This window comes from Mauremys mutica, chromosome 8 (genome assembly GCF_020497125.1).
Source record: "Mauremys mutica isolate MM-2020 ecotype Southern chromosome 8, ASM2049712v1, whole genome shotgun sequence".
In the NCBI taxonomy this organism is placed as follows: Eukaryota; Metazoa; Chordata; order Testudines; family Geoemydidae; genus Mauremys; species Mauremys mutica.
The window spans coordinates 59792694-59805608 of record NC_059079.1 but is presented as its reverse complement, the minus strand read 5'-3'; the positions used below and the strand labels follow the sequence as shown (position 1 = coordinate 59805608).

General features: G+C 53.0%; 1 protein-coding gene across 11 annotated transcripts in view; it reads right to left on the bottom strand.

Annotated features, from left to right (window-relative positions):
• Positions 1 to 12915, bottom strand: part of ASTN1 (astrotactin 1) — a 239963-nt gene that overhangs the window by 44907 nt on the left and 182141 nt on the right. For all 11 annotated transcript variants that reach the window (XM_045026814.1, XM_045026803.1, XM_045026804.1 and 8 more), the window contains 4 exons: positions 11104 to 11178; positions 7024 to 7161; positions 5990 to 6140; positions 764 to 930 (listed from right to left, as the gene is read on the bottom strand). In XM_045026814.1, the coding sequence (XP_044882749.1) occupies positions 764 to 930; positions 5990 to 6140; positions 7024 to 7161; positions 11104 to 11178 (531 nt within the window). The remainder of the gene's footprint in view (positions 1 to 763; positions 931 to 5989; positions 6141 to 7023; positions 7162 to 11103; positions 11179 to 12915) is intronic.

Below are 12915 nucleotides of genomic sequence, written 5' to 3'. Positions count from 1 at the left end.
GACAGCTCCCAGAACAGATATAGTCACCTGATCGTCTTCAAGGCGTGAATGGAAGACTGTTCGCTCCAGTGCCTTGTTTGGTCCGGTTTTAAATGGCTCAGGTGATAGCACTTCCACTGTTCTCATTGACAGACCATTCCATGACCCGATAACTCAGACTGTCAGGAAAGTATTCCTAGTATCCAGCCTGTGCTCCATTTCCTCCCAAGCACTGGGAAGATCTGTCTCCCTAGCAAACACAGAGCCGTTCCGTTTGCTTACCAAGAGGTTACAGCACAGACAATCCCAAGGGGAAATACTGCTCTGATGTCATAGCTGGTGGCGTACACTCAAACTCGCACCTGGCTGCCCTCCTGACAAAGGAATATCCAGTGCGGGGGGGGGGGCAGTTTCGCTAATGTACATGCCCGTCCGGGAAGGAGGAGGCAGGGCGCTCTGGTGCATCTCCACAATGCGGGATCTCTTCCTCGTGTTGTGCAGCTGTCTGTGTAAGAAGTAAGACCTGCCCCTGCCCAACTTGCATGTGCATGCACACACATATACACGTGCGCACACATACACGTGCGCACACACATGCAGTTGGGCAACACTAGAAAAGCTGGGTGCCCAAGGGGCTGCATTGCATGGCTATCCCTGACCCAGCTCAAGACACCACACAGTACATTCCTTTCCTGCCCTGGGTGCTAATATGGACATGTAAGGTTCCCCCATATCCCTGCTCAACTGTCTCCTAGATGAGGCTGGAATGGGCCGGGTCACTCACCCGCAGAACATGAGGATATTGTACAGAGAGGGATCTTCCAGCAGAGGCACCATCTGCTGGAGACACAGCTGCTCGCAGCCACCATTGAACCCATCCGAACAGTCCACCCCAACATGGCGGTCATAGCAGCCGGTGCCATCCTTCATAGGGCTGAGACCTGCTGGGCACTGGCATGACAGAATGACACAGATTAACCAGGTTCTGCATACAGGGACCAAAACGAGCTTTTGCTCAGTTGTTAGCATATAATCAGGAAACAGCATCTGAAATCTGCGCCTGATGTTCTCACCTCCACTGGCTGTATTGCAAGAAGGCAGCATTAAGCTTACAATAACAAACCTGTTTGCAGCTCCCATCTGTGCATCACTTGCTGCCAATTTTCATCAAAAGACTCAGTTGGACGCCACACATTTGGACTGGAACAGTGGGGAGGGGGTGGCAGGTCAGGACTGAGCTGCATTGGCAGAGCTGTGTAGAGGCAGGTCCAGGATTGGAAGGCTGGGTCAAGGCTGAGGTGCATTGACAGGGCCACATAGGGGCCCAGGACTGGAACAGCAGGGGTGGGGGGCTGCAGGCTCCATTGGCAGAGCCATGTAAAGCTCTAGGATTAGAATAGCAGGGAAGCTGCAGACTGGGATTGAGGTGCATTGGCCAAGCTATGTAGCAGCCTAGCACCGGGGATGCTGCAGGACAGGACTCGAGGGAAGAGCAGCTCCACATGGGGTAAGAATGAAGGGAGTGGCGAGGGGCGCTGCCTATCACACGTAAGGTGCACAAAACGAACAGGACGAATTGTGGGCTGAGCCGTCAATTGGGCTAATGTGACTTCGAGATGGAGAAAGGGCTTCACCCAATGAAGAGCACACTTGAAAGTTCTCCCCCAGCATGGAAGCCCCTTAAAGACTCCTTGAAGCAAAGAACGAAGTGCTAGAGGCCTCCCCAGCAGCACCCCTCCCCCCACTTTTCTCCCCTCCCCGGGATTCTGCCAGCAAGGCACAGCAGCCACAGGATGATGAGCTCACAGCAGGCTACCACTTCTACATGTTTTTCCCTTCCTTTGACCCTGACTGAAGATCACACAACAGGATGCACATTGTTCGCTGACACTCATTCTGCAATCTCGAAAACAAATGGCACCCTGCAGGCTTGCTAGACTTCCCTCCTGGCCCAATCCCTCTATCCCACACCCGCCTCCCCTCTGCACCAGCTGGAGCGCTGGGACGTGAGGGCACTTCAGGCAGTTTTATGAAGCCATGTCTGGCTGTGCGAACCCAGCTGTTCTGGATGACGTCCAACAGGCAAATGGCACAACTGAGGATCCAGCCCAGCACCCATCCGCCCTGCTCTCCGGCTCTGCAGCTGTTCAGCCAGATGTGCTCTCAAGTGTGTGGGGAACTGGATGCGCCTGATTGATTTGACTCCTTGGTGACCAGCAAGGCCTGACAGAAGCAGGTTAGAGAGGGAAGAGTTTTTACTGGTTTTAATTCACTACGGTCAGGCTTTGAATCAACTCGTTCTGAAGCTTGTCCAATACAATGAAGACGCCTGTTCCTATTTCACACGGCGCAACATTCTGAAAGCCCACTTGGTTACAAGCACCTCTTGCCCCATAGAAACTATTTCCTCTCACCAGAAATTCAGCATCACGAGGCTCTCTACAGCTCCCTGAGCGGATCACCAGAATGTGGGGCAGAGGGGAACAGTCGCCTGCGTGGCCACTAGCTGACCTCACCATGTTTCTTCCGAGAGCGAAGTGCACTTGTCTTCTGCGCAGTCTCTATCCTGCTCACTAGCATGTGTCCTGCCTCTTCAGGGTGAAGGATTAAAGCTGAGAATCAGGAGACTCCTTCACTCAAGGAATGAGGCAAACGAATGTGTCCACAGTGTCTCCCGCTTCTCTCTCACACCCAGAAAGTCACCACAAATTTGGGCCCTGGTTATCCTGGAAGTTGCATCCCCACCTCTCCTGGGATGAGCAGCCACCAGGGGTTGCTACCTGGTCTGGTTTCTGTGGAGAGGACGGGTTCTAGGACATTAACAATCCTGGCTTCTAGGAAAGTCTGTTGAAATGCATCGTTCCTCTGCAGCAGCTGACACTGGCCACTCTGAGAGACACAGCACTGGGCTAGATGGATCCTGGCCCAATTTAGCATGGCAATATGCTGCAGTATAATGTGTGGCACTCATGCAGAGATGTCATGATGCAGAAAGCACAGGGTTATGATGTTACTATGATAGGACAAGGCCTGATGGGTGGCAACCATGTCGTGCAACCTGACTTCAACAGCTAGGTATGTCCAGCTTGGCTTCACAATGACTGAGGCATGAGAGGTCTGGTATTTGCAAGGTGTAAAGGCAAAGGGTCTGATTCTGCCCCTCTCACTTAGATGGAGTTGCAATTTACGCCACAATTGGTCCCACTGATTTCATTGGGTCTGTTAGCAGAATACAGTGTTCCTCACTGGATGTGTGGTAGAATCAGACCCCAAGGAGAGGCAATGTTGTAGAGTGCGGGAAGCCGCTTTGTACAGTAGCCCTGCCTTTGCACACCCCGCCCCCAGTCACATACTGTATGAGCTCAACCCCCTACAGCCCCAAAGTTCCCCTTTATGTGTCACTCCTGCCTGGTTCCTTTCAGCCATCTCCAGCCTGTGTTGCTGTGCAGGGTGGTTCAAGGGTCTGTAACTCTAAGCAGTGAGCAAAGGGGAATGTCAGTAGAATAGCAATGAAGATGGAGCAGGTTGTGGAAGAGGTTCCCAAGGGAAGCGGTGGAAGCACCCACTGCTTGAGTTGTTTAACAAGTGGCCGGCGAGCCATAGGCAACGTGCTCCCTGTGAGGTCAATGGGAGCTGCAGGGGCTCAGCATCTCTGAGAATTAAGCCCCAGGGGACCTCCCATCTCTGGGTTGTTCCCATGCCTCTGCTCGCTGTTTTCTTTGTCTCTTGCTCTTTGCTTTGCTAGCTCTGGCAGCCTCTCACTCACTCTCTGCCCTGTAGGGGTTATGCTGCTGATACCAGAAGTTTACACGGTCTTGGGGTGAGGAGTGTTCCACCTCCAAAGCCCATTCGCACACCCGTCTCTGGCAGAGAGCATCTCCCGGAGCACTGCAGGTGCGGCACGACTGGAGAAGAGCGTGAATGATGAGACATGCTCAGCAGCTTCACAGCTGGCCTCCGGAATGGGCGGATGGCTCGTCGGGAGCACATGTACAGAGGGGTGAGGGAACGAAGGAGATGGACGTTGCTGCTGCAACTCAGACAGAAAAATATTCCCCTCCCCACCCCCGAGGTATGAAAGCACCATATCCAGGCAGTGGGACTCGTGTAAACACAGGGGCAATAAGAACACTGGTGTGCCATGGAGAAAGGGAGGAGATGTGCAGGGCACATGGTAGGAACCCCAAGCCATTTACCCACCCCACTCCCGTCTAGAATTGGCAGCTGGCTACACACAAAAGGCTACACAGTGCAAACACAGAGCTCCCGAAAGGACCAACCTTGAGCTCCATGTACCACCAGCAGATGGAGCAGCTGGTTTCCAACCACGCATACATTGAAGGAAGGTCTCACGACAGCCACCCACTCAACAGGGACCTTTTCCTTGTGCTATGGCCAGAGATGTCACATGCCTGTCGACAGTGGTGGGGAGGGGCAGAGTGATAGCAGCTAGCTTCAGCAGTATTACTGAGCATGCTAAGTACAAGCCAAGCAGCAAATGAGGCGGACGGTGTCTGGCTATGGCAGACACTGCAAGGTTTCGCTGCACACTGCCACTCATTGCTCCAATAGGCCCTCATGTAGGGAGCGATTTAAAATGTCTCCGTACCAGTACAGCCCATCTCCTTCCTTGTGGGAGTCAAGGGCCACAGTGCTTGACCTGCAGGCTCCCATGAATGATCACTGGGATGCCTAGCTCCACTGGGGATGGCCACCCACCAATCTCAGTCACAAGCCCCCCAGGGCTCTGTCCTTCTGCTCCCATGGAAAACACTCTCACCTCAAGCAGTGGTTCCCCCTGCACTTCCTCCACTAGAGCCACACAGTGGGAAGGGGATAAATGGGTGGCACAGCTCCTCAAGCTCACATCACAGAGAGCATCTCTCTGTCCCATGCCCTGGCACAGCACCCACTGTCTCTTCCTCTTCCCTGCCCATCTTCTTTCTTTGCTGTCTATTTTTTCTCCTATTTTCCCCTTCTGTCATTTGTCTCCTCCCCTCCCCCTCCCCCCCATCCCAATGTGACAGCTCCTCCTCCTGTTCCCCCGGCTGTCCATCGCACGACCCATGGCTGAGTGCCACAAGAGCAGAAATCGGACTGGCTTGGCAGGCTGCTGCCCCAGCCTGCAGTCAGAGACGTGAGCTGCCCCTGCAGCAGAGACCACCAAGGAACAGGCAAGGAAGCTGGGAAGCTCTCGAAGAGCCATCCCGATTCACCTATAACACCAGAAGCCTCCGTGCAATGGTAGCAAGGTGGATCTGGGATCATGCAATTATCCCTGAATCCCTATGGTCTTGTGCCCCATTCCTGGACTAATCTTCCCCCACCCCAGCAATGGGGCCTGCTCTCTTGGTTGGGAAACACTGACCTAAATGGTCTGAATCATTGCAACACGTGCAGCAATTGGGACCAGCTGCTTTTCGCTAAGCCAGGCCTGCAGATGCCATCTCCCGACAGCCACGCCCCAAGAATACCAGAATGGCAATACGTGACAAGGGACAATCTGCAGCAGCCGTTACAATGGTGCCAACTGGCAGCTCCTCTTAGCTGAGACCTGGGTTAAGGAAGAGAATGACCAAGTGCCAGGACTCAGAAACAAGTCTACACACCTGAGTCTATGGGACTCTGAGGCTTCTACAGGGGAAGAAGGGGTGGGAACATCTATGTGTAGAGGGGGCTGATGCTCCCTAGGTAACTTTTATCCTTGTTAATTTGGTGGTGTTAGCAGAACTCATGGCTCAGAGCCCTTTGGGGCTGCCTCATTGTCTTCAGCTGCAGAACTGTGAGTAGGTAGAAGCTGGGAGAAGCTATCAACCAACAAGTTAGATGCTGTTGGGAGAGCTACAGTAAAGCTGTAATGAACCTTCTGAAAAGCAGGATCTTGTTAAGTGACGTTTGTTTGATTCCTCCCAAGGCATTATGGGAAGCTCTTAGCTGCTCTCTCACACATTTCTTATCACATACAACAGACAAGACAAGCTTTGGGCGCTGACCCCCAGGACGCACGCACCACACAACCAGAGGAGTCCAATTTGCGGTCCGAGATGCAGCGGAAATTCTTGCTGCAGCCCCCATTGTCCTTGGAGCAGTCTCGAACCGGTCCAAAGGAGTCTAAGAGAACCTCCAGGCTATCAAAGGAGGAGGAAGTCATCAGTTCTTCCCTGCAAGGAGGAGGGGAAAGGGACACAATACGAAATTCAGCTCCTAGAGCATAAATATATTAACTCAATTTCAATCTAAAGTGCTAGTGAGTACAGACATATTCACACATCCACCAATACACATTTGCACCTACAGTTGTACCCAGTTATGTGGCCCTATTGTTGTACAAAACTGTACTGATCACGAGTGCAAATTAGACTAAACACACACACTGGTTGGCCGGACACATCACTATCCATTTGTACATGGACAGTGCATGCAGTGTGCACAGTGGTAATAACTGTATGTGCAAATGCTGCCAGATGCCCACCTGATGTTGTGGAAATGTGACTCAGAGGATCCCCACCACTCAGTAGTGAGGACTCTACATCCATATGTAGCTGATTAGCTTTAGTCCTATAAGGTGACAATAGTAAGACCCAACAGGTACTTTCTGAATGACTTAATCTACTGGGAACGGCTGAGATGTCTTTGAAGGCATGGCTCTAAGCAGGCTGAGGACCATGGCATGCAGAAGGTACACGGTGAATGTTGTACTAAACTCTGCCCAGGAAATGTGCACCTGAAGGGTCGCCCAGTGTACACAGTGAGATTTTCATGCAAAGCCCACTGGAGTCAGAGGAGAAACTCTCATGGGACTTCACTGGGCAGTGTGTCAGGCTCTATATCCTGATGTCCCTCCCATCTACATCCACCAGAATGAACATCCACCAGAAAGACATCAAATGCCACAGCACTGAAGGACCATAACAATACACAAGCTGGGGTTAGTTCTATGGTTCCTTCAACTTCAGAGCCTGCCTTGTGAGTGCGATCCTCCTCCCGCAATACTGGAGTGGCTCTCTGGACTCCCCATGCCTCCAGCTCCATGAACACACTCACCTGACCTCCACCGCATCCTCCATCACTGTCATGTCCGTTTTGCACTTGGCTGAGGGGTTGATGGCCAGTTCGGCAGGTGGGATCACAAAGCTCTTACTCAGTGGCAGCCACATCCCTTCCCCCAGGGTGTAGGTGAACCTGCCGGACAGGGTTAGATCAGTTCACTAGGAAAGGAAAACAGCGCCCACCTGAGTTCGAGCCACACAGGGGGACAAGGGGAGGGGCACATGTAGGAAGCAAGGTGTGACTGCCACAGCAACTGGATAGGGAGGATGGCACAGGGCCCGTGCCTCCCGCATCCGTTGGAAGAGAATGGTGAATAAGTGTCCCGTGAGGAGCCCCTCCACGCCCATGACCAGGTCGTTATACAACCAAAGCATAGACAGCTCCTGAGCCAGCATATGGGAGGGAAGGAAATGCTGAGGTACTCGGATGGCTCTGGGTGTCTATTCACGGCCCCCATTCCTATAGTATCCAGCACCTCACAATCCTTAATGTATTTGTCCTCAGACCCCCCTCAGGAGGTAGGGAAGTGCTACCATCCCCACTTGGTGGGTGGGGAACTCAGGCACAAGGTTGATTAAGTGACTTGCCCCAGGTCACCTAGGAAGTCTGTGGTTGATCCAGGAATTGAACCCAGGTCTTTGCCCAACCAACAACATCATCCTTCCTAGCCCCCAAGCCATCCTAGATGCCTTCAGTAAAGTGCTGGCTCTTTGTTTTGCTACGGAGTCTGACTGTAGGATCTGCAAAGTGCAGGGGGCAGCATGGCTATAGAGGGAGAAAGGTTCCATGGAGCATGGGATGGGAGAAGGAGGAGACGACAAATGAGGCCGTGGGTAAGGGAGGAAGACTGGCCTTGCACTTTGGGCAATGCATGGAGATACAGAGGATGTGAGACCATTTCTTGGCTCTGCCAGATTTCTTGGGTGACCCTGGTTGAACCACTTAGGCTGGGAGTTAGAGGACACCACTTCTCGCTGAAGCTAGGAGACTGGCTCCTTTGAAAACCCCAGCTTTACTCTTTCTATGTCCCAACTCCCCATTGGTACAATGGGGCTTCTTTTAACTGGGTAGGTGGTAAGTCATGTTTTCGGGGTCTGGTACGGCTGTGTTTGCACAGCACCAGGCACATGGGGGGCCTGGCCTCCACACACTGCTGAAATGTTGAGAGCAGAGTGGGGGACAGCCAGTCGTCCCCAGAGCGAGGGTGGGGAAGGGACAGGTGGCCTGCCACAGTCCTCCTCAGAGCAGGAACACACCAGCTGCAGCGCTCCCTGGAGGAGAGGCGCCCCGTCAGTGGGAGTGGGTAGCACACGCAAAGCTATAGCCCTGCCTCCCAGCACAGCAGCCGCTGCTCCTAGGCAGATGAGTCCCTCTCCCTGACAACTTCTGCAGTCAAGGCAGTCAGAGCACAGGCAGGGAGCTGAGGGATGCAGCGAGAGGTTATTCATTTATTCATTCACTCGTTTGCAAGCTCTGTGTTTGTCTGGGTGGGTGTCAGAGCAGGGCCTTCCAGAGGGCTCCCTGCTCAGAGGCAGTAGAAATGGGCAGGCATGAACAAGGAATACGAACACTGGCCCCACGTGAGCAACACGTTAGTCACTGCGGTGCAAAGGGGAAGAGGTCTCTTTCCTCCCTCCCCCTCCCTGCCAGCACTCAGATGCCATTCACTACAGACATACCAGCCTTCTCCAAAGGAGGCGCTCTCTGACCCTGGGCTAGAACCTCCGATCCCAGGGCCTAGGCCAAACTCCAACTGATGGGCGTCCTGGGGCAGCTTATCCCATCACTGCCCGCTGTAGGATTCGGCCTGTGACAAAGCTGGCGCTGACACTGGCCCTGTCAGAGTGGCATCCTGAGTGGCAATTTGTATGTTTCCCCAGGAGGAGGCAATAGGACTGTGCGCAGCCAATCAGGGGCCCTCATCAGGAGCCACTGAGCTAGTCATGACTCCAGCCACCACAGAGAAATAGCCTCGTCGCTTTCTTTCTGTCCCCATTCACTGATGTTAAAGGTGCTGCATTACCAGGCCTGGAAGCTGACATCCTCTGCTTTTCCCAGGACAAGTGGAGCCCTGGCAGTGCGCCCCACCTCCATCCCACGAACATGACTCCAATCTGCTCTTGCTAGATCACCTCTAGGCTGAGCAGCAGGTTCAGCCTGCATAGCCCATTCTGCCCATAGCCTCTCTACTGACACTGCCGGCAAGTGGCTGGGTGGAGTTAGTAGCACCTGGAAAATCAGAGGGTGGTTAACTCACCCACCAGTAGGAGATTATGGGGGACAGCATCCGAGCTTGCTCGGTAATCAGAATGCAGGGAAGCTGCAGACCCACTGAGAATAAAAACCAGACTCCAGCAGGCAGGAGAATCCCACTAGCCAAGAGCAGCCCGCGTGCACCAGCAGAGCACAGAGAATGCTGTAACCCCGTTCCCAGCCCCACACAAGGTGAAGCAGGGTGGGGAGAGGAGGGGACACAGCACTGTGAGCAGGAACTGGAGCTTGGTGTGTATACCATGCCTCCCCGATGCCCACGGTGGAAACAAACTGCCGCACTCCATACCTGCTCCCAGTGGCAAGCCAGCAACGCAATAGCAGAGGGAGTTGCCGAGAGCACCGTGCCCCGGATCGATGAATATTCAGGGAGTTCGGAGGCATCACGCTGGGTCCTTGGGGACCTAAGTGCTCAACTAATGAGGTCCCAGCAGTCTTGGGCACCTCTGATTCTGCTGGAGTGCACGCACACGATATAACTGCCTTGCACCATCACTGCTGCTCCAAGCACACTGGCCTACAGGCTGGCTCATCAGTACACATCAGCTCAGAGTTTATAAACCTCTTTCCCCCGCTGAAGAGATGCATGGGAAAGAAAGGCGGGGAGGGAGAGGAGGAGCCGAAAAGGAGAAATAGAGCCAATGGGTTTTTTTTTAATTCCAGGTGCTTTACAAATTACTGTATTATTATTCCCTTCTCGCCAATGGGGAAACCGAGGCACACTGCAGGTAAATGATTTGCCAGCAGTCATAGAGTGATTCTGTGGCTGAGTTGGAAATAGAACCCAAGTCTCCTGCCACCCAGTCATCAGAAATGCTGCCACTTCCAAGTGCTCAGGACCTTGGTTTTCCACCTCACCCAATGCAGGAAGCTAGGCATTCCCCGCCTTCTTTGCCTCTTCCCCCTTCCTGTCTTCCCTCTCCCATCCCTCACTGATTCATTAACTCATTAATGCCTCCAGAAGGGGTTGGAGGGGGGAGGAAGCGAAATGAGGCTCTCTCTGAGACCATGCAGAGCCTAGGGGCCTGGTCTGTATTAGGACACAAGCTGAGGTCTTCACCCAGTCCTCAGGCCAAATCCTGAGGCATTAGTGAGGCTCTACTCAACTTCTGTCAGAGCTTTGTCTGAGTGAAGTCGAAACCAGGTATCGGCCTCGAGGTGTGGCCCTTTGTCCACTGTAAATGAAGAGTGGAAATGACGCGTTCCCATCGTCACACCTCCTGTGGGCACAGAGCTCCACGTCACACCTCCTGTGGGCACAGAGGGGAAACTGGGCCAAGAGAGGGGAAAGTGGGAAGGTAGGAGATTGTGGGGACAGGAGAAAACACCGGTGCAACCACACAGTGGGGAAGCAGGAGGGAGAATGCACCAGAGCCGCCACCACGCAAAGGGGGGCAGGGAAAGGACAGCAAATGTGGCGGGGAATAGCACAGGAGCAGCCATGCAGCTTTGCACACGCGCACACACCCAGTATCAAAGCCCAGCTGCCTTCACAGCAAGCAGATATGTGCAGGTAGCAGGTAATAACTCGCTTCTTCCATTCTGTTAGTGCTTGTACTGAAGGAGACCCATCAACCGGTTACCCCAGGTCACCGCTCAACCCAGACATGGCCAATCGGATCCCTCTGTTCGACACCTACACGAGATGTCCCGTGACCCATGGGAACTGGGAATGTATTTATTGACGTCCGATTGAGGCCCATTGTTCTGTTTGTGCCAGGAGGCACGGGGAGGGGCAGGCTGGCTGGCTGGCGGCAGGGGGCTAAGGTAACTAGGGAGGCTGGCAGGGCAGCCAAGCCTTACCTAAAGATCTTATCAGAAGGCTGCTCTCCCAGCACCAAGTCAAATCCACGCTGGAATATTGTATATGGCCACGGCCTGAAAGGAGAAAAGAAAATGATGTTTGTATCGCACTACACATACCAGGTCTGATCTCACATACACCCGTGAATATCAGAATTGACCCCACTGGAGAGTCACACCGGGTTTATGCTGGTGTGAGACCAGTGTTACACTCTCTATATACCCAGGGATTGCTTCGCTGGTCAGTGGAATGCAGTCATTTCTAGAGCTGCTGTTTAGCAGTGCACAGTAACACTAGGCAACCATTTAGGACAGAAAGCAGGGCCAGTGTTAGACTTGCTGCAGGGCAGAAACTAAGGAGTGGGCCCCACCCCACTGAAGCTGAAGCCAGAGCCACCTGGCATCCCTGTGTTCCCCACCCCCGAATGTTCCTCTGCACTCCTTAGGGGGGCATGCCCCACAGATTGAAAACCTCTGCTTTCATGTGATTTATTTCCACTTTTAGCGATTAAATGACTAATATTCGCATTACAGTTACCCACAATGACTCTGCAGAGATGATGTAACTTAGCTTCGTGGGGGGCCCGTGGCGTGGGGCCCTGTGCAATTGCCCCACTTGCCACCGCCCCCAACACCAGCCCTGACAGAAAGTGAAGAAGACTAGCTCAGTTCATTGAATCTGAAGGAGAAATTCAGTGAGGCAGGAGGTAATGACTTAAACAGGGCCTGGGCCAGGACAATGGAGCAAACACTCCCACTTCCAAATGGTGTCTGGAGATTTCTCGAATCCTTGCCCTCTGTCGCACTGCCCCCTACCACCGTCCTGGGGCATTGGTTTGGCACCAACATTCAGGGAGGGTCCCACCTACTGCATCAGCAACACGGCGTCCTGCAGGATTCTGGGTTTCCTTTGGCTGTATCCCATCCCAGTACTGACCAGTGCTGATCCTGTTCTGATTTTGCAAGCAGCGCTGAGCAGGCAAACCCCTGCCCCTGCCTGGAGTCCTGCTGACTTTGTTTAATTACCTTAGCTGCTGCCTTCTTCTTGAATTTTAGCAAGCACTTATGTAAGCTTTAGCACCATGTAGCAAACTCCTGAAGAAACTTACCTCATCATATCCCATCATAGTGTCTCCTCTGATGTCATACATGGTCGCCCCCCAGAGGAGAGAAAGCATGTAAGCAATGGAGGAAGGTGCTCCAGTTACAGAGTAAGTGGCTTTAATTGAATCTCCTGCTCAGTTTGTCAGACACGTCCGCCAACTGCACTGCGCAGCTTGTTTTCCCAGAGCCTGCAGACGTCTAGGAAAGCTTTGGGGAAAATGGAGCTGTATTCGCCTGTTTTTAGAGAGGCTGGAGGACTGAACGTTTTTCCCATGAACACTGTCTATGCAACTATGCAAGAAAGCCAGGTCTGAGTCTGGCCACAGGACTCAAATGCTGGGTCTGTCAAACTCTGGATAAGCCATAAAAGCAACATGAAAATCAGACAGTCCAGTAAAGAATGGTTACTTACCCCACAGTAAGTGTGGTCTTTCCCAATGCTGAGATCCCTTTGTAGGCACACATATGCCTCATGCACGTAAAATCAGAATTATATGACTAGCACATGTCCTGCATCTCGTCCTGCTCCCACATAAGGGCATAAAAGGCAGAGTGGCCCTGCCTCAGTACCCTTGCAATTCAAACCCCTGGCAGGAAAGGACTCCGAAAGCAGTGACGGAGGGCAGGTCGTGGTAGCCACGCTGAATACACATCTCAAAGAACCACAGTTCCTGTAGGACAAGGAACCATTCTTCTTCCATTATGTGT